The sequence below is a fragment of the Nerophis ophidion genome, linkage group LG07 (genome assembly GCF_033978795.1).
Source record: "Nerophis ophidion isolate RoL-2023_Sa linkage group LG07, RoL_Noph_v1.0, whole genome shotgun sequence".
Taxonomy (NCBI): domain Eukaryota; kingdom Metazoa; phylum Chordata; class Actinopteri; order Syngnathiformes; family Syngnathidae; genus Nerophis; species Nerophis ophidion.
In genome coordinates, this window is record NC_084617.1 from 25,575,810 (window position 1) to 25,596,311 (window position 20,502).

The window sequence follows — 20,502 nt, forward strand, 5'->3', positions numbered from 1 at the left end:
ACATGGGTCTGGTGATAATGTTCCCCTTTACAAGAACATTTCCAGGATTACACCACCTCTCGTTTACCAAGATGACAATCCCACCGCTTTTCTTCTTACCGCTCAGGAGTGTGTCTCTGTCCGCCCGTGAGGTTATGAAGCCGCTATGGTCCGGGAAGTCCTCGTGTAGCCAAGTCTCCGTAAAGCACATGACACGGCGTACTCCTTTTGAGGTCGGACGAGCCCAAACAATTAGTCCATTTTATTGGCCAAAGACCGCACTTTCCCCATGAGGACGGAGGGAATTGCAGGCTTAAATGTTATTTTCCGCTTCTTCATCTTTGTGACAGGATGGCTTATTCTGCCCTTTTCCCGTAGTTCCACGGGAATGTCCGGGCGGGATCCCCATATTGTTGGCAAGGAGAAGGCAAACGGCTTCTTGCGTGTGTAAACAAAGGGCATGCTAGCTTTTATCTAGCAATTTTTTTTTTATTGTCCATGACTGGAGGACTGCCAGGGTCAGCCGGAGTCGAGTCTCGACTTGGGTCTGATACAAGAACTGATGGACACACACACACATGCCTGTGTTAGTGTAGTCTGGGGGTGTCCAAAATGCGGCCCGTGGTTAATTTTGTAACGGCCCTCGGCAAAATCTTTAGCATTCTAATATTAGCATTTTAGCTTTATTGCTAATTATGCAGGTATGTTTGTTTTGTTACTTGACCAGTGATACATGTTAGCATGCTAATATTAGTATGCTAGCTTTTATTTAGCTATTTTTTTTGTAGGTATACACTTTAGTCATATCTTGGTACTTGATGCATACTAACGTTAGCATGCTAGCTTTTATTTAGATAATTTTGTAGGTATACACTTCAGTCATTTTTTGGTACTTGATACATGCTAACGTTAGTATGCTATCTTTTATTTAGCTAATTTTGTCAGTAAACACCTCAGTCCTTAGTCATATTTTGGGACTTGGTGCATGCTAACATTAGAATGCTATCTTTTATTTAGCTGATTTTGTAGGTATACACTTCAATCATATTTTGGTACTTGATAGATGCTAACGTTAGTATGCTATCTTTTATTTAGCTAATTTTGTGGGTATACATTTCAGGCATATTTTGGTACTTCGTGCATGCTAACATTAGTATGCTGTCTTTTATTTAGCTAATTTTGTAAGTGTACGTTTCAGTCATATTTTGGTACTTGATACATGTTAACGTTAGTATGCTAGTTTTTATTCAGCTAATTTTGTAGGTATATACCTCAGTCATATTTTGGTTCTTGATGCCGACTTCTGTAGGCGACACAGCGGTCATGACTATGTGCTACATGCTAACAGATAGCGCTGTGTCGTCACCTGCGACGAGGACCGGCCGGGTCTTCCTGAGCCCGCCGGTGGAATCTGGGGGGAGCAGGGCGGCGTTCCGGAGGAGGACAGGGACCCCCGACCCTCCGAGAACCAGGAGAAGGACACGAAGGAGGCTGAAGCCCGAGACGGACTCTCACACGTCTCCCTGTGACGCACATGGAGGACGGAGGTCAGAGTGCGCGTGTTGCCTGAGGGGGGCGGAGCCTCACCTGCTGCCCGTCGAGAGTCGCTCGCTTTTGTCCTTCTTCACTCGCAGGTAGGACCGCCTCAGAGTGACGCTGACGGACCACAAGACCAAATGATCAGTGACATCATCACAGGGATGGGAGGAGCCTGTTATTGAGGGCGAAAATGTAAACATGGCCACCGCTCTCACCCCAAATCCAGGAAGCGTCTTTTGGTCTTCTTGTCCAAGACTGGAGGACTGCCAGGGTCAGCAGGACTCGAGTCTCGACTCGGATCTGATACAAGAACTGATGGACAGACAGACACACACACACGTGTATTAGTGTAGTTTTGTGGTGTCCAAAGTGCGGCCCGTAGCTAATTTTGTAACGGCCCGCGGAAAAATCTTTATCATTCTAATATTAGCATGCTAGTTTTTTCGCTAATTTTGCAGGTACGTTTGTTTTGTTACTTTACCAATGATACCTGTTAGCATACTAACGTTAGTATGCTAGCTTTTATTTTGCTAATTTTCTAAGTATACACCTCAGTCATATTTTGGTATTTGATGCACGCTTATGTTAGTTTGTTAGCCTTTATGTAACTAATTTTGTAAGTATACACCTAAGACATATTTTGGTACTTGATGCACGCTAACGCTAGTTTGTTATATTTTATTTAGCTAATTTTGGTAAGCATACACCTGAATCATATTTTGGTACTGGATGCATGCCAACGTTAGTTTGCTATCTGTTATTTAGGTAATTTGTAAGTACACACCTCATTCATATTTTGGTACCTGGTACATGCAAACGTTTGTATGCCAGCTTTTTTTTCTTTTTTTTTATGCTACTTTTGTAAGTATACCCTTCAGTCATTTTTGGTACTTGACGCATGCTAACATTGATTTGTATATCTAATTTATAGACACTTAAAAGTTATATATATTGGTATTCACTAATGCTAACCGTAAGCATGCTATTGTTAGCATAGTTCTATTAGCATGCTACATTTTTCAGCTTATTTTTCTCATATGTTTTGGTCCCTGACACTATCTGGCCAGTATGCTAACTGCTAGCATTTCAGTTCGGCTTTGGCGCTACTGAAATGGCATTTTGTAACGTTACTTTGCTAGCTTTTATTTAGCTAATTTTCTGAGTATACGCCTCAGTCATATTGTTGTACTAGATGCATGCTAACATTAGTGTGCTAGCTTTTACTAAGCTATTTTTTTAAGTAAACACCTCAGTCATATTTTGGTACTTGAAACATGCTAACGTTAGCATGCCAGCTTTTTTTATTTAGTTTTTAAAGGCCTTCTGAAACCCACTACTACCGACCACGCAATCTGATAGTTTATATATCAAGGATGAAATATTAACATTGCAACACATGCCAATACGGCCTTTTTAGTTTACTAAATTACAATTTTAAATTTCCTGCAAAGTGTCGTGTTGAAAACGTCGCGGTATGATGACGCATATGATGACGCGTGCGTTTGACGTCTCGGGTTGTAGTGGATATTATTTTCCAGCCCGATCCAAGCTATAAGTAGTCTGGTTTAATCGCATAATTACACAGTATTCTGAACATCTGTGTTGCTGAATCTTTTGCAATTTGTTCAATTGATAATGGAGAAATCAAAGTAGAAAGATGGAGGTGGGAAGCTTTTAGCCTTTAGCCACAAAAACACAGCCGGTGTTTCCTTGTTTAAAATTCCCAAAGATGAAGCTTTACTATGGATCAGAGCGGTCAAGCGAACATGGATCCCGACTACACGTCAACCGGCAGTTTTCGGTGAGAAAATTGTGGTAATAAGTCGCCTCTTGCCGGAGACATCAGCGGCGCTTCTGTCCTGCTGCAGCTGCCTCAGAGACTCTGGCGTCAACACACCCGTGGCCACACCCCTCCGACATTCAGGTACTATTTAATCTCACTAAAACACTAGCAACACAATAGGCAGATAAGGGATTTTCCAGAACTATCCTAGTAAATGTGTCTAATAACATCTGAATCGCTCCCACTGCAATTGCCTTTTTTTTTTTTTACTTTTTTTTTGGTTTCTAGTCCCTCACTCTAAATTTCCTCATCCACAAATCTTTCATCCTCGATCTAATTAATGGGGGAATCGTCGCTTTCTCAGTCCGAATAGCTCTAGCTGCTGATGGCTATGATTGTAAACAATGTGAGGATGTGAGGAGCTCCACAACCCGTGACGTCACGCGCACATCGTCTGCTACTTCCGGTAAAGGCAGGGCTTTTTTATTAGCGACCAAAAGTTGCAAACTTTATTGTGGATGTTCTCTACTAAATCCTTTCAGGAAAAATATGGCAACATCGCGAAATGATCAAGTATGACACATAGAATTGACCTGCTATCCCCGTTTGAATAAGAAAATCTCATTTCAGTAGGCCTTTTATGCTAATTTTGTAAGTATTCCCCTTAGTCATGTTATGATACTTGATGCATGCTAACATTAGTATGCCAGCTTTTATTTAGCTAATTTTGTGGTCATACACCGCAATCATATTTTGATACTTGATGCATGCTAACATTAGTTTGCTACCTTTTATTTAGCTAATTTTGTAGGTGTACACCTCAGTCATAATTTGGTACTTGATGCATGTCCAGGGTGTACGCGGCCTTCCGCCTATGTGCAACTGGGATAGGTTCCAGCACCCCCCGCGACCCCGTAAGGAACAAGTAGAAATGGATGGATGGACGCATGATGCTGTTATCATTTTAGCATGCTAAAATTAGATTTTTGCAGGCTTAAATGTTCTTTTCCGCTCCTTTACCTTTGTGACAGCACAGCGTATATATGGTCTATAAATATATGGTCTATACCTGCTAATTTAGCAAGTATAGACCATATATTTTGGTATTCACTAATGCTAACTGTAAGCATGCTAGTGTTAGCATGTTAGCATAGTTTTGTTAGCATGAACTTGCTAAATGACCCCCACATCATTTTATTTTTAGTCTCTGGACACTTCTTGTGTAGAGCTTGTTTTGTGTGTGTGTGTGTTTGTGTGGGCGTGCACCTTCGCTGTCAGGCCTTCTGCTCCTCCTGGTGTAAACTGGCGAGACATCGGAGGAGGGGCAAGACTTAGATGGCGAGCTGGTGGGCGTCGCCAGAGCTTCTTGAGACGTAGCGTTGGTCAGTTGGTGGTACCGCCTCCTGGGAGTGGCGGCCAATGACAGGCTTACATCTTCAGGGGAGCGACGCACCTGCAGAGCACAAACCGGGAGTGGACAGGGTTGTTGTTTTGTCACGCGCCAGCACGCTGACCTGCGATTGGCCCACCAGTGACGTGTCAAATAAGAAGGCGGAGCTCCGCGCAGACAGCAGCGAATCGGGAGAAGGGGAGGTGCCTCGCGTTGTCAAGCGCAGCGGTGAGTGGGCGGAGTGAGTCGTGGCGTCCTGATGCGCGCACACACACACACAAACACACACACACACACACACACACATACACACACACACACACACACACACACACACACACACACACACACACACACACACACACACACTTAGGGTCACGTGACGTGTCATGGCTGCCTAACACAAGACAACCACTCCCACAGACCTCCTTCCTGTCCACTCCGTCGTCCCCCTCCGTGGAGCTCACGCTGTCACGGTAACGGGAGCGGGATGGCCGCTGTCTGCGCGCCTTGACGGACAGCTGGGCCCGCCCCTTCTGGATGCTGTTGTCCAGCAGCTCCGTCTCAGGGATGGGGTCTGTCACATGACACGATCACATGACTTGAAAGAAACACACGCTTTGTTTTTTTTAGTGCAGTGAGGCCAACCTCCTGGGGGATGTGGGGTCCTGGAATAATCAGCAAAACACCTAAGTTATGTTAATAATGTGTAATTAACATGTTATTAATCATAACAAGACAACACCCCGCCCCCAACATTTTGAAGTTACTAACGTTTTATGATTTAATGTTATTAATGTGTAATTAGTGTTAATATCCATAACTAGACCCCCCAAAACTGTCAAAATATCCCTAAACTCAATAGTTTTTTCTGCGAAAATGTTTATTTAGGCTCTTACAATCTTAAAGTTATTAACGTTTTATAATTTATTGTTAACGTGTAATTAACATGTTATTAATCATAACAACCACCACCTTCTCAAAATCTCCCAAACTTGTCGCAATCATTTTTGCTACATTTGTGCTGAAAATATTTTACATTTTTGCCCTTACGGTTTTTAAGTTAACGTTTTAGTATGTTATGTTATTAACATGTAATTAACGTGTTATTATTCATAACTAAATCCCCTTGCCCCGAAAATTTGACAAAATATCTTCAAACTCGTCAATTGTTTTTGCTGCAAAATATGTGCTCTTACAGTTTTTAAGTCAACGTTTTATGATTATTAATGTGTAATTAACACATTATTAATCATAACCCCCACCTTGTCGAAGTCTCCCAATCTTGTCACAAATCGTTTTTACTACATTGGTGCTGCAATGCACTAAACATTGCAACATTTTAACAATAAAACATAATAATTTTATAGTTTTTAAGTTAACGTTTTATGGTGTTATGTTATTAAAGTGTAATTAACGTGTTATTATTCATAATTAAACCACCCCACAACTATGTCAAAAAAGCACTGTACTCAACACAATCATTTTTCCTGTTTGTGCTGTAAAATGTTTTATTTGTTCTCTTACATTTTTTAAGTTATTAACGTTTTATGATTTAATGTTATTAACATGCAATTAATGTGTTATTAATCATAACACCCACCTTGTCAAAATCTCACAAAACTTGTCACAATCGTTTTTGCTACGAATTTTCTGCGAAAAGTTCCATTTGTGCTCTTACATTTTTAAGTGATTAACGATTTATGATTTAATGTTAACATGTAATTAACGTGTTATTATTCATAACAGACCCCCCCCCCCCACAACTATGTCAAAATATCCCCAAACTCATCAATTGTTTTTGCTGCAAATTTTTTTATTTGTGCTTTTATATTTTTTAAGTTAACATTTTATGATTTAATGTTATTAATGTGTAATTAACATGTAATTAATCATAACCACCCCCACCTTATCAAAGTTTCACAAAACTTGTCACAATTGTTTTTGCTACATTTGTGCTGCAAACATTTAAATTTTTCCCCTTATGGTTTTTAAGTTAACGTTTTAAAATTTAATGTTATTAATGTGAAATGAACGTATTATTCATAACTCGACCACCCAACTATGTCAAAAATATTACCAAACTTATTAACCGTTTTTGCTGTGTTTGTGCTGCGAAATGTTTTATTTGTGCTCTTACAATTTTTAAGTTACTATCGTTTTATGATTGGATGTTATTAACGTGTAATTAACATGCTAGTAATTATAACAACCCTCACCTTGTCAAAATCTCCCAAACTTGTCACAATCATTTTTGCTACATTGGTGCTGCAAACATTTTAATTTTTCCCTCACAGTTTTTAAATTGACGTTTTATGATGTTATGTTAATATGTAATTAAGATGTTATTATTCATAACTAGACCCCCCCCCCCCTCAAAATATCCCCAAATTTGTCACAAATAGTTTTTGCCATGTTTGTGCTGAAACATTTTCATTTGTGAGCTTACATTATTAAAGTTTTTAAAGTTGTATGACTTAATGTTATCAACGTGTAATTAACATTTTATTAATCATAACAACCCCCACCTGCTCAAAATCTCCCAAACTCGTTACAATCGTTTTTGCTACATTAGCGCTGCAAACCTTTTAATTTTTGTCCTCACAGTTTTTTTGTTGTTTTATGACTTTATATTATTAATGTGTACTTGACATGTTATTATTCATAACTAGACCCCCCCAAACCTACTATGTCCAAATATCCCTAAATTCGTCACAATCGTTTTTGCTACATTTGTGCTGCAAACATTTTCATTTTTGCCCCTACGGGTTTTAAGTTAATGTTTTATGATTGTATGTTATTAATATGTAATTAAAGTATTATTATTCATAACAAGACCTACCCCACACAACTATGTCACAATAGCCCCAAACTTGTAACAATCGTTTTTGATATGATTGTGCTGCAATTTTTTTTTTATTTGTTCTCTTACATTTTTCAAGTTATTAACGTATGATGATTTAATGTTAATGTGTAATTAACATGTTATTAATCATAACAACCCCCACCTCATCAAAATCTCCCAAAACTTGTCATAATTTTTAGTACGTTGGTGCCGCAAATGTTTTTAGTTTTGCCCTCACTGTTTTTAAGTTTAAGTTTTATGATTTAGTGTTATTAATGTGTAATTAACGTGCTATTATTCATAACTAGACCCCTTGCCCCACAACTATGTCAAAATATCCCCAAACTAGTCACAATCGTTTTTGCTGTTTGTGCTGCAAAAATATTCCACTTACATTTTTAAAGTTATTAACGTGTAATTAACGTGTTATTAATCATAACAACCTCCACCTTGTCAAAATCTCCCAAACTTTTTTGCTACAATGGTGCTGCAAACATTTTCATTCTTGACCTTACGGTTTTTAAGTTAACATTTTACGGTTTTATGTTGTTAATGTGTAATTAACACGTTATTATTCATTACTGGACCCAACCACAAAACTATGTCAAAATATCTCCAAACTAGTCACAATCGTTTTTGCTAGGTTTGTGCTGCAAAAAATTCCACTTACATTTTTAAAGTTATTAATGTTTGAAGTTTTTAATGTTATTAACGTGTAATTAACCTGTTATTAATCACAACAACCTCCACCTTGTCAAAATCTCGCAAATTTTTTGCTACGATGGTGCTGCAAACATTTTCTTTTTTGCCCTTACGGTTTTTAAGTTAAAATGTTATGGTTTTAAGTTGTTAATGTGTAATTAACACGTTATTATTCATAACTAGACCCACCCCCACAACTATGTCAAAATATCCCCAAACTAGTCACAATCGTTTTTGCTATGTTTGTGCTGCAAAAAATTCCACTTACATTTTTGAGTTATTAATGTTTGAAGTTTTTAATCTTATTAACGTGTAATTAACGTGTTATTAATCATAACAACCTCCACCTTGTCAAAATCTCCCAAACTTTTTTGCTACAATGGTGCGGAAAACATTTTCATTTTTGCCCTCACGGTTTTTAAGTCAACATTTTACGGTTTTATGTTGTTAATGTGTAATCAATACGTCATTATTCATAACTGGACCCAGGCCCAAAACTGTCAAAATATCTCCAAACTAGTCACAATCGTTTTTGCTATGTTTGTGCTGCAAAAAGTTCCACCTACATTTTTAAAGTTAATAACGTTTGAAGTTTTAATGTTATTGAATTGTAATAACGTGTTGTTAATCATAACAACCGCTACCTTGTCAAAATCTCCCAATCTTTTTTTGCTACATTGGTGCTGCAAACATTTTCATTTTTTCCCTTACGGTTTTTAAGTTAACATTTTACGGTTTTATGTTGTTAATGTGTAATTAACACGTTATTATTCATTACTGGACCCAACCCCAAAATTATGTCAAAATATCCTTAATTTAGTCACAATCGTTTTTGCTACAGTGGGGCAAAGAAGTATTTAGTCATCCACCGATTGCGCAAGTTCTCCCACTTAAAATGATGACAGAGGTCTTTAATTTTCATCATAGGTACACTTCAACTGTGAGAGACAGAATGTGAAAAAAAAATCCAGGAAACCACATTGTAGGAATTTTTAAGAATTTATTTGTAAATTATGGTGGAAAATAAGTATTTGGTCAACCATTCAAAGCTCTCACTGATGGAAGGAGGTTTTGGCTCAAAATCTCACGAAATCCCCATTCATTCTTTCCTTAACACGGATCAATCGTCCTGTCCCCTTAGCAGAAAAACAGCCCCAAAGCATGATGTTTCCACCCCCATGCTTCAGAGTAGGTTATTGTGTTCTTGGGATGCAACTCTGTATTCGTGTTCCTCCAAACATGACGAGTTGAGTTTATACCAAAATGGATACATGGATGATACAGCAGAGGATTGGGAGAATGTCATGTGGTCAGATGAAACCAAAATAGTACTTTTTGGTATGAACTCAACTCGTCGTGTTTGGAGGAAGAAAAATACTGAGTTGCATCCCAAAAACATCATACCTACTGTGAAGCATGGGGGTGGAAACATCATGCTTTGGGGCTGTTTTTCTGCTAAGGGGACAGGACGATTGATCCGTGTTAAAGGGGAACATTATCACCAGACCTATGTAAGCGTCAATATATACCTTGATGGTGCAGAAAAAAGACCATATATATTTTTTAACCGATTTCCGAACTCTAAATGGGTGAATTTTGGCGAATTTAACGCCTTTCTGTTTATCGCGCTGGAGGCCATGACGTCAGAATGTGACGTTGCCGAGGTAACACACCCGCCATTTTCATTTTCTAAACATTACACCGGGTCTCAGCTCTGTTATTTTCCGTTTTTTTAAAATATTTTTTGGAACCTTGGAGACATCATGCCTCGATGGTGTGTTGTCGGAGGGTGTAAAAACACTAACAGGGAGGGATTCAAGTTGCACCACTGGCCCGAAGATGCGAAAGTGTCTGCCGCCAGACCCCCATTGAATGTGCTGGACTGTCTCCACATTTTACCGGCAATGATAAGGCAGACATGGCACAGAGATGTATGGATAACCTGCAGATGCATTTGCAACGATAGTCAACAAAATCACAAAGGTGAGTTTTGTTGATGTTGACTGCCAGCTAATCGATGCTAACATGCTATGCTAATCGATGCTAACATGCTATTTACCGGCGGTGCTAAAGCAGACATGGTACAGAGATGTATGGATAACCTGTAGATGCATTTGCAACGATATTACGTTTCTTTCCACCCACATTTAACGCGAAAAAAACACTTACCAATCGATGGATTAAAGTTGCTCCAGTGTCAAAAGATGCGAAAGTCCTGATTGTTTGGTCCGCACATTTTACCGGCGATGCTAATGCAGCTATTCGGCCATGCTATGGCTATGAATAGCGTCAATAGCTATTCGCTCAATAGCTTCAGTTTCTTCTTCAATACTTTCATACTCCAACCATCTGTTTCAATACATGCGTAATCTGTTGAATCGCTTAAGTCGCTGAAATCCGAGTTTGAATCCGAGCTAATGTCACTATATCTTGCTGTGGTATTCCCATTGTTTGTTTACATTGGCAGCACTGTGTGACGTCACAGGGAAATGGCCAGTGTCTTCGCAGAGAGCGAAAATAGGGCACTTTAAAAGTTTATTTAGGGATATTCCGAGACCGGTAAAATTTTGAAAAAAACTTCAAAAAATACAACAAGCCACTGGGAACTGATTTTTATTGTTTTTAACCCTTTTGAAATTGTGATAATGTTCCCCTTTAAGGAAAGAATGAATGGGGCCATGTATCGTGACATTTTGAGCCAAAACACCCTTCCATCAGTGTTCTGTCTTGTTTGTTGAATTTATTTATGGTATATGTAAAACCAGTGTTTAAGTTCACTTGGGAATTCATTAGTGAGGTGCACTTCCTCCTTTAGACAGCGGGAGGCAGAATTGCCTAGTTTACAGTAATGTCCAAGTTAACAGGAGACAACAAGTAGTTCCTTTGAGTCTACTTTGAGCTAGTTCGGTGACGATTGCAAACGTGTTCATCTGCTCGAATCTCATGCCAAACAAAGTATCATCGGTATGTATCATTGAGTAGTACTTTAATATTTGATTGAGTTGCATTATTTGTTGATGTGATGTAATTTGGGACGTTTTATGGCCAAAAGTCAGTCATGCTAATTTTCGCAATTTATACAGTGAAGTGAATGTTAGCATAGTAAGCTAGTTTGCTGTAGAGCACTTAGATTACATCTTTTGTGGCATTTATTTATCTATTTAAGTTCAATAGACAGCATAATTCATGTTTTATCGTAGCATGTTTGTGTGTGTAAGTGGCTGTGTGTGCATGTCTGTAATGTAAGCATCCTTTCTGCTTGTATGCTTTCAGTTTTACCCTTTTTACGGTCAATAAACCTGTGGACTAGAAGACGTTTTTCAGAGTGTTTGATCAAAGTACGGTGTTAGGGTAAAGCCAAGATATTTCTACATATCGAGGGCGGCACAATCAGTGAGAGCTTTGAATGGTTGACCAAATATTTATTTTCCACCATAATTTACAAATAAATTCTTTAAAATACCTACAATGTGAATTCCTGGGTTTTCTTTTCACATGCTGTCTCTCACAGTTGAAGTGTACCTATGATGGAAATTACAGACCTCTGTCATCATTTTAAGTGGGAGAACTTGCACAATCGGTGGCTGACTAAATACTTTTTTGCCCCACTGTTTGTGCTGCAAAAAATTCCATTTGTGCTCTTACATTTTTTAAAACTGTAAACGTTTTATGATTTAATGTTATTAACGTGTAGTTAACACATTAATCATTACTAACCCGCCCCCAAGTATGTCAAAATCATTTGTATGGCAACATTTTTTGTTCTATTATAGTTATTAAGTTATTACAAATTCTGATTAATAACCGGCTCCATAAAACGTTAATAACATTGAAAAAATATATACCTTTTTACACCTCCTACGCTAAATGATCCATTGTTGGGGGTCAGGGGTCACACACACATGATGAGCCTGTACCTTGGCCTTAGCATAATGTGCGGGTGGGCGGGACTTACCAAACACGCCGTCGCTCTCCTCGAGGTTGACAGACATGACTCAGCGCTTTCTACAAGACACATGCAGGGCACCCGGTCACGTCACAGGAAGTGGATCGTTTGCGCGACGTTACCTAGCGGAGCATCCGTCATACATGTCAGGGGCGGGGCCAGACGCTCGGCATGCAAAGTGTCCACGGGGTGTCTCCCTTGGCGGGGGACGTCAGGGCGGGGACGGCGGTCGAGCGGTGGAGAGCCACAACAGGAAGTGGAAACATGCTGACCTCATGGCATGTATTCGTTGCACGTGCACACGCATGTTATCAATGGACGCATGGTCTGATCACGGCATGTCACGTGACGACCATCAACATGCGCGCACGCACACTGTTGACGATGATGATGATGATGACGAAGGTGCAGAAAGAAGACAATTCTACTCACTTCATGGCACTTCCGGCGGATGGATGCTGCCTCACGGACACTCAGCACAATTGTGCTCGTGCACGCGCGCCGGGCAACAGGACTGAACCATCGCGAAGGTGGGGGGGTGAGAGAGAGGAGGAGGAAAACGTACATATGTAACGTAACAGAGGCACAATGTAACAGTAACGGGAGTAATGTGACGTTAGTTACTGCACGAATGTCGTCGTTGTTGTTTTTTTTTACATTTGTTTTCTTTTTCCTTTGCGCCGATCACGTGACGTGGACGGTGCAGCAGCGTTGCTGCGCCGCCGGGGGGCGACGCTGCGGCGACGCCGTGACGTCACAGCAGGAAGTGGCCTGTGGCGGGTGGAGGCGAGGAGGGCGGGGCCTTGGCAAGTTGAGACGGGCAGGTCAGAGTGGGCGGGGCCAACAGAAAGGAACCTGTTCCAGTGATCCTGGACTCCCCCTATAGAACACAGAACCAGCCTGAAAAGAACACAGAACCAACACGGCCATGCTGTCTATTTGCACTTCTCCGTGGACTGCCATGACAGGTGAAACGGAAACTGTTTGCTTTGCTGACCATTTACTCTACATACTGGATGTATAGCGAGGACCATCGACCTCGCTAGCTAACTAGCTAACGAGCTCTATTTATCTACCTAACTAACTAATTATCTGCGCGTCTATCTCTTTATTTGTGTGTTTGTTACGTTAGTTGGCAAGCTAGAAGTTTACCAACTTCAAAACTTCTAGCTTGTTTGCGCTCAGCTCGTGCGACTACGTACGTGCGCGCGAGAGTGAGTGCGCGCGCGAGTGTGTGTGGTTGGAATGTGTGGTTGGGTGTGTTTAGTTGACAACGTACACACTTGCATGAAAGAACACACACTTTAAAAAGTAGCAGTACTTGAACAGCAGTATCAGAGCAGCAATAGTAGTTCACCTTACTGTTTGTTACTTGTACTCGCATATACTTTATTAGTAGTGTTTAATTAGTATCATTAATTATTGCAGTAAATGATAAATGGGTTGTACTTGTATAGCGCTTTTCTACCTTCAAGGTACTCAAAGCGCTTTGACACTACTTCCACATTTACCCATTCACACACACATTTACACACTGATGGAGGGAGCTGCCATGCAAGGCGCTAACCAGCACCAATCAGGAGCAAGGGTGAAGTGTCTTGCTCAGGACACAACGGACGTGACGGGGTTGGTACTAGGTGGGGATTGAACCGGGGACCCTCGGGTTGCGCACGGCCACTCTTTCACCGCGCCACGCCGTCCCTGTAGTACTTCACCTTACTGTTACTTGTACTAGCATATACTTTATTATTCATCCATCCATCTTTTTCTGCTTACCCAAAGTCGAGTCGCGGGGGCATCAGCCTAAGCAGGGAGACATAGTCTTCCCAACGTGTCCTGGGTCTTCCCCGTGGCCTCCTATCGGTTGGACGTGCCCTAAACACCTCCCTCGGGAAGCGTTTGGGTGGCATCCTGACCAGATGCCCGAACCACCTCATCTGGCTCCTCTGGATGTGGAGTAGCAGCGGCTTTACTTTGAGTTCCTCCCGGATGACAGAGCTTCTCACCCTATCTCTAAGGGAGAGCCACGCCAACCGATGGAGGAAACTCATTTCGGCAGCTTGTACCCGTGATCTTATCCTTTCGGTCATGACCCAAAGCTCATGACCATAGGTGAGGATGGGAACGTAGATCGACTGGTTAATTGAGAGCTTTGCCTTCCAGCTCAGCTCTTTCTTCACCTCAACGGATCGGTACAACGTTCGCATTACTGAAGACGCCGCACCGATCCGCCTGTCAACCTCACGATCCACTTTTCCCCCACTCGTGAAAAAGACTCCTAGGTACTTTAACTCCTCCACTTGGGGCAGGGTCTCCTCCCCAACCCGGAGATGGCACTCCACCCTTTTCCGGGAGAGAACCATGGACTCGGACTTTGGAGGGTCTGATTCTCATTCCGGTCGCTTCACACACGGCTGCGAACCGATCCAGTGAGAGCTGAAGATCCCGGACAGATATTTCATTAGTATCAGTAGTACTCGCAGTAATACTACACCTAACTGCTAATAGTACGAGCATATACCATATTAGTAATATTTCATTAGTATCAGTAGTACTTGCAGTAGTACTTCACCTTACTTTTAATAGTACTACCATATACCATATTAGTAATATTTCCTTAGTATCAGTAGTACTTGCAGTAGTAGTTAACCTTACTGCTAATAGTACGAGCATATACCATATTAGTAATGTTTCATTAATATCAGTAGTTTTGGCAATATCACTTCACCTTGCTATTATTCGTACTAGCAAATGCCTTATTAGTTATATTTCATTACTATCAGTAGTACTTTCAGTAGTACTTCACCTTACTGTTACTTGTACTAGCATATACTTTATTAGTAATGAGTATCAGCAATTGTACTAGCATATACTTTATTAGTAATGAGTATCAGCAATTCTTGCATTAGTACTTCACTCTACTATACTGTACTGGCACCTTACTAGTACTTACTAGTACTAGCATATACAATATTATTAATGTTTAATTAGTAGCAGTAGTACTAGCAGTAGTACTTCACCCTACTGCTACTTGTACTAACATATACTTTATTATTAATGCTTCATTAGTATCAGCAATTCTTGCAGTGGTACTTCACCTTACTGTTAATTGTATTCGCTTATTCTTTATTACTAGTGTTTGATTAGTATCAGTAATTATTGCAGTAGTACCTCACCTTACTGTTAATAATACTAGCATAAACCATATTAGTAATGTTTCATTAGTATCAGTAGTTTTTGCAAAATCACTTCACCTTGCTGTTATTCGTACTAGCATATGCCTTATTAGTAATATTTCATTAGTATCAGCAATTCTTGCAGTAGTACTTCACTTTAGTTTACTGTAATAGCACCTTAATGCTATTTGTACTATCATACACAATGTTATTATTATTTAATTAGTATAAGTAGTACTTAAATTATATTAGATTAGATAGTACTTTATTTATTCCTTCAGGTGAGTTCCTTCAGGAAAAATAAAAATTTTCAGCACAAACCCATTCAAGATCAGACAAACATTACAGGGAGACAGAACAGGATCGCTGACGGGTCTGCCGGCTTCCAGCGCCCCTTACAAAAAAGATGAGATACAGGTAAACAAGTGGGGAGAATGGGAGAAAAAAATTGAAGATTAAAATAAAATATAATAAAAAAATCGGCCTAAGCCTGGGCCCCTGGAGAGGGGGTCCAGACTGAGGCCAAGGGGAAAAACCAACAACTCATTGCCATAGTACACATCCCTCTCACATGTGTGTAAAAGGGAAACATCAAAGAACAGAAAGGAATTTAAAGACATTTAAGCAGCGGATACAACCAGCCACTTCTACATACAGGGGAAACATCAAAGAACACAAAGGAAATTAAAGACATTAAAGCAGCGGATACAACCAGCCCCTTCTACATACAGCTATGAATAAAAAGTAAAAGAAACATACACTGTGGTGGCCTCTGCGGTGTTCCACGCCATCGTCCGCTGGGGTGGAGGGAGCATGGCCAGAGACAGGAGCAGACCCAACAAAGCAACCAACTATCGCCCGCCAACCAACTCTCGGCCAGTGTCCAATCCGCATTGATGAGCGAGGATACGTCCAAGGAGACTGAGGTGTCCAACACCTGCTCGCCCAGCCAAGATACCACGAAGCCTCTCCGTCCCGGCGCTCAGTGCTAGCTCCGCAGCCCTGTCCCCTCATCCGCACCTCCTCCAGTCCTCCAAACCGACTCCGGTGTGGCAGAGACCCAGCAGCTGGTCTCCATGGCCAAAAGGCTCCCGGGAGGAAGATCCAGAAGTCCACAAAAAAGGACCGCAGAGGTCACGAAAGTGCCACTCCTTGTCACACAGTCCCAAAGGGTCCCTGACCAAAAGGCAAAAAAATATAATAACACATGAAAACAAGAGGGAAACACAAAAGGATGACACAAGAGCACAGAGCTCCTGCCAACAGCAGCCACTACAGCAGCGCCATCTTACAGTAGTACTTCACCTTACTGCTAATGGTACTAGCATATACTTTATTAGTAATTCTTCATTAGTATCAGTAATTCTCTCAGTAGTACTTCACTTTACTGTTTCTTGTTCTAGCATGTGGTAATGTTTCATTAGCATCAGTAGTACTTCACCTTACTGCTACTAGTACTAACATATAGCTTGTTAGTAATGTTTCATCAGTATCAGTAGTACTTACAGTAGTCCTTAAACTTACTGCTAATAATACTAGTCCACACCATATTAGTAATGTTTCATTAATATCAGTAGTTCTTGTAGTAATATTTTACCTTACTGCTACTTGTTCTAACATATAGCATGTTACTAATTTTTCATTAGTATCAGTAGTACTTGCAGTAATAGTTAAACTCACTGCTAATCATACTAGTCTATACCATATTAGTAATGTTTCATTAATATCAGTAGTTCTTGCAGTAGTATTTCATCTTGCTGTTACTCGTACTAGCATATGCTTTATTAGTAATATTTCATTAGCATCAGTAGTACTTGTAGTAGTACTTCACCTTACTACTGCTAGTACTAGTATATATTTATTAGTAATGCTTTGTTAGTATCAGCAATTCTTGCAGTAGTACTTCACCTTGATGTTACTTGTACCGGCATATGGTAATTTTTCATTAGCATCAGTAGTACTTGCAATAGTACTTCACCTTACTGCTATTTGTAAAAGCATATACAATATTAGTAATGTTGTGTTAGTGTCAGTTATACATGCAATAGTAGATAACCTCACTACTATTAGTACTAGCCTATACCATATGAGTAATGTTTAATTAGTATCAGTAGTACTTTCAGTAGTATAGTATGGATTTATTAGCATCAGTAGTATTTGCAGTAGTACTTAACCTTACTGCTACTCGTACTAACATATAGTATGTTAGTAATGATTCATTAATATCAGTAGTTTTTTCGCAGTAGTACTTAACTTTACTGCTTCTAGTACTAGCATACACCATGTTAAAACATTTTCATTAGTATCAGTAATACTTTTAGTAGTATAATATATTAGTAATGTTTCATTAGTATCAGTAGTACTTGCAGAAGTTCACTATATTAGTAATGTTTCAATTAGGGCTGGGCGATATATCGATATACGCGATATACTGAATCGCGGGTTTGTCTCCGTAAAAAAAGTGCACTTCAATTTAATGTTGTTTTGATATGTCATATGACATAATTATTAAAAGTGCACTAATAGCTTGTTTGTTAAAATGTCTCTGACAATCTTGCACTTTCTGTTTTGGAAATGACATGTATGTTTGTGCCACTGCTTTAATAACTCCATCTATCCATCCATCCATCTTCTTCCGCTTATCCGATGTTTATAAATACAGTTTTGGTCAATTGACTTAGTTGTGATTTCCTTCTCTGCATGAAAGTAAAAAATCATGTGACCCTTCCATGTCGATTTACTTTGCCCAGAGGCCAAAGGTCGTTCCGCGTCATGTGATTAGCATTACGGTCTTCAGTTTGCTTTGATGATTGACCGTGTGTGTGTGTGTGTACGTGTTTTTTTGTATTTTAGCCTTCTTGAGACATCAACAAGGAAAAATAGCTTCCATATGAGGACCGGTGAACAAGTTAGGACATAAATCATGGTCCCAATACAGAAAACCATTGCATTTAATAACGAGCCAAATACTAGAGTCTGTGAACATTGCTCCAAAGTCGGGATTTTTTTGTTGATTTAATGTGCATACATAGGTAAACATCGACAGGTGCAAAGGCAGCAATATATGATAAAACAAGGCGGTAGCTATAGAAGGACTTTCTATTCATCCCCGAAAAAAACCCGCCAGGTCAACAGCTGATTTTACGACTTCCGGTGCTGACATAAGACAAACCGTGTCCCATATATCACCTTAGGATAAACAAATACACTACGGTACTAAGACTATAAACAGTTAGTCTACAGCTGGGTTGACCAAAGTGCGGCACAGGGGCCATCTGTGGTCTGTGACTCGTTTATCATCGGCCTTAAGCACATTGCAAAAAAAAAAAAATAGAGATCTCATTTGCACCCTTGGTTGTAGGGCTGGGCGATATGGCCTTTTTTTAATATCTCGATATTTTTCGGCCATACCGTGATATACGATACATATTACGATATTTTGCCTTGGCCTTGAATGAACTATTGATGCATATAATCACAGCAGTATGATGATTCTATGTGTCTACATTAAAACATTCTTCTTCATACTGCAATAATATATGCTACTTTTAAACTTTCATGCAGAGAGGGAAATCACAACTCTGTCAATTGACCAAAAGTGTATTTATTAAAGTTATTAAGCAATGGCACAAACATTCATGTCATTTTCAAAACAGAAAGTGCAAGATTGTCAGACATTTTAAGTGCCACATAAAAATGAGCTGCATAATAGGAAATCAAATAGTATTCGTCCTTCACTATGTGGTAGGTTACTCCGGACGTTACGAAATTATTTTCATTCTCTAGCGAGTGACTTTTCAAATGATGCTACATATTAGCAGTGATGCTACTTTTTATAGCAAAGCTTTTGCCCCACACTTGACAAATTACAGTTGTCTGTTCGACTTATTCCCACTTGAAGCCGAACCACCGCCAGACGACCGACCCCCTGCTGTTTTTATTGGGAATTAAATCTTCCTTAATTTGTTACCAGATCCGCACCTTCTTTCTCGTACGGCTACGTTAGCATCACAGCTAACGTTACCCATGCCGCTACTTTTTGCTTCCCTGAGGGCCTGTACGTATTTGACGTATGACGTGACAGTATGTGATGTGTATAAGAGGGTGCGCCTGCTTGTCTGTGAGAAGGAGAGACAAGAAAGAGAGAGAAGAGCCTGTAGTGTAATGCCCGCAGCTAAAAGCAACTGCGTGAGAACGTATACTGGAATATTACGTTATAGTCATTTTCTATATCGCACAGAGGCAAACCTGCGATATGTCGTGTATATCGATATATCGCCCAGCCCTACTTGGTGGTGAAATCTACCAAAATTAGGGTGGTCGCAAAAAGGAGGGATTTTTCACATTGACTGTGTGTCGGTTTTAAAGAGTGCTCCCCATCTGGTCAACATATGTAATAAGTGTGTGTAAGAAATTGAAATGCGTCAAAATTGATAAAGATAAATAAATATCAATCAACCAATTCCTTTTATTGTCATCGTCATAAATAACACTTAAGTCAGGGGTAGGGAACCTATGGCTCTAGAGCCAAATGTGGCTCTTTTGATAACTGCATCTGGCTCTTAGATCAATCTTAGCTGATATTGCTTAACAATATAAGAAATGAATATATCCGCTGGTAATCTGTCAGGTTCAAACACTGATGACATCTATTAAACAGACGAGAAGCAATGAATCATGCAGAGACAGAGTTCAATTTGTCTCGATGAGGAGACATGCGTTTTGGGCTGTATTCTAGTTACAGATCCAAACTACGTTCTAAAAGTCCAGCCCGCGTGCTTCCTCTATTTATTTGGGAGGTCCATTTTTAACATCACTGAAGCTGTCGCTGAGGGAAGGGGGTATTCCGACAACTCCAGTTAGACAAAATATATGTTTATACAAAAATGCAAATGTGTTGATGCTAGTGATATCGCCTTGTCTCTCTGGTCTGTCTGCGTCACGGCGGTGTTCGGCCTTGGCAGTCAGCAGGCCGTTCCTGGACACAGACACTGATACCAGAATGGCTAGCAATCTTTTGGATTGCCAGCTTTGCACAGACAAAGAAAAATACCACTTCAATACAATTGACAATAATTATAGCAACGGCCCTTAAGCATAAAAGTTGTGTGATAACATATACAAAATTACCATAACATAATC

At 40.0% G+C, this 20,502-nt stretch overlaps 2 protein-coding genes and 1 long non-coding RNA gene across 5 annotated transcripts in view; 2 read left to right on the top strand and 1 right to left on the bottom strand.

Moving 5' to 3' along the window:
- samd14 (sterile alpha motif domain containing 14) overlaps positions 1 to 12,766 on the bottom strand; it is a 21,148-nt gene extending 8,382 nt beyond the window's left edge. The window contains exons 1-9 of one of the 2 annotated variants that reach the window (XM_061905787.1): positions 12,617 to 12,766; positions 12,194 to 12,243; positions 5,340 to 5,359; positions 5,117 to 5,268; positions 4,831 to 4,947; positions 4,568 to 4,754; positions 1,734 to 1,830; positions 1,567 to 1,635; positions 1,346 to 1,502 (exon numbers count right to left, since the gene is read on the bottom strand). In XM_061905787.1, the coding sequence (XP_061761771.1) occupies positions 1,346 to 1,502; positions 1,567 to 1,635; positions 1,734 to 1,830; positions 4,568 to 4,754; positions 4,831 to 4,947; positions 5,117 to 5,268; positions 5,340 to 5,359; positions 12,194 to 12,243; positions 12,617 to 12,751 (984 nt within the window). In that variant the 5' untranslated portion in view covers positions 12,752 to 12,766. Of the gene's footprint in view, positions 1 to 1,345; positions 1,503 to 1,566; positions 1,636 to 1,733; positions 1,831 to 4,567; positions 4,755 to 4,815; positions 4,948 to 5,116; positions 5,269 to 5,339; positions 5,360 to 12,193; positions 12,244 to 12,616 lie in introns of both variants that reach the window. The other variant, XM_061905786.1, reaches the window with a different exon arrangement.
- On the top strand, positions 11,084 to 11,707 carry LOC133555670 (uncharacterized). The gene is made up of 2 exons (XR_009807361.1): positions 11,084 to 11,202; positions 11,512 to 11,707. It is a non-coding gene; the product is annotated as an uncharacterized LOC133555670 (long non-coding RNA).
- Positions 12,767 to 12,987: 221 nt separating the features above from the next.
- Positions 12,988 to 20,502, top strand: part of LOC133556141 (rho GTPase-activating protein 27-like) — a 29,314-nt gene continuing 21,799 nt past the window's right edge. The window contains exon 1 of one of the 2 annotated variants that reach the window (XM_061905785.1): positions 12,988 to 13,152. The gene's annotated coding sequence lies outside the window, so the exon portion shown is untranslated. The remainder of the gene's footprint in view (positions 13,153 to 20,502) is intronic. The other variant, XM_061905783.1, reaches the window with a different exon arrangement.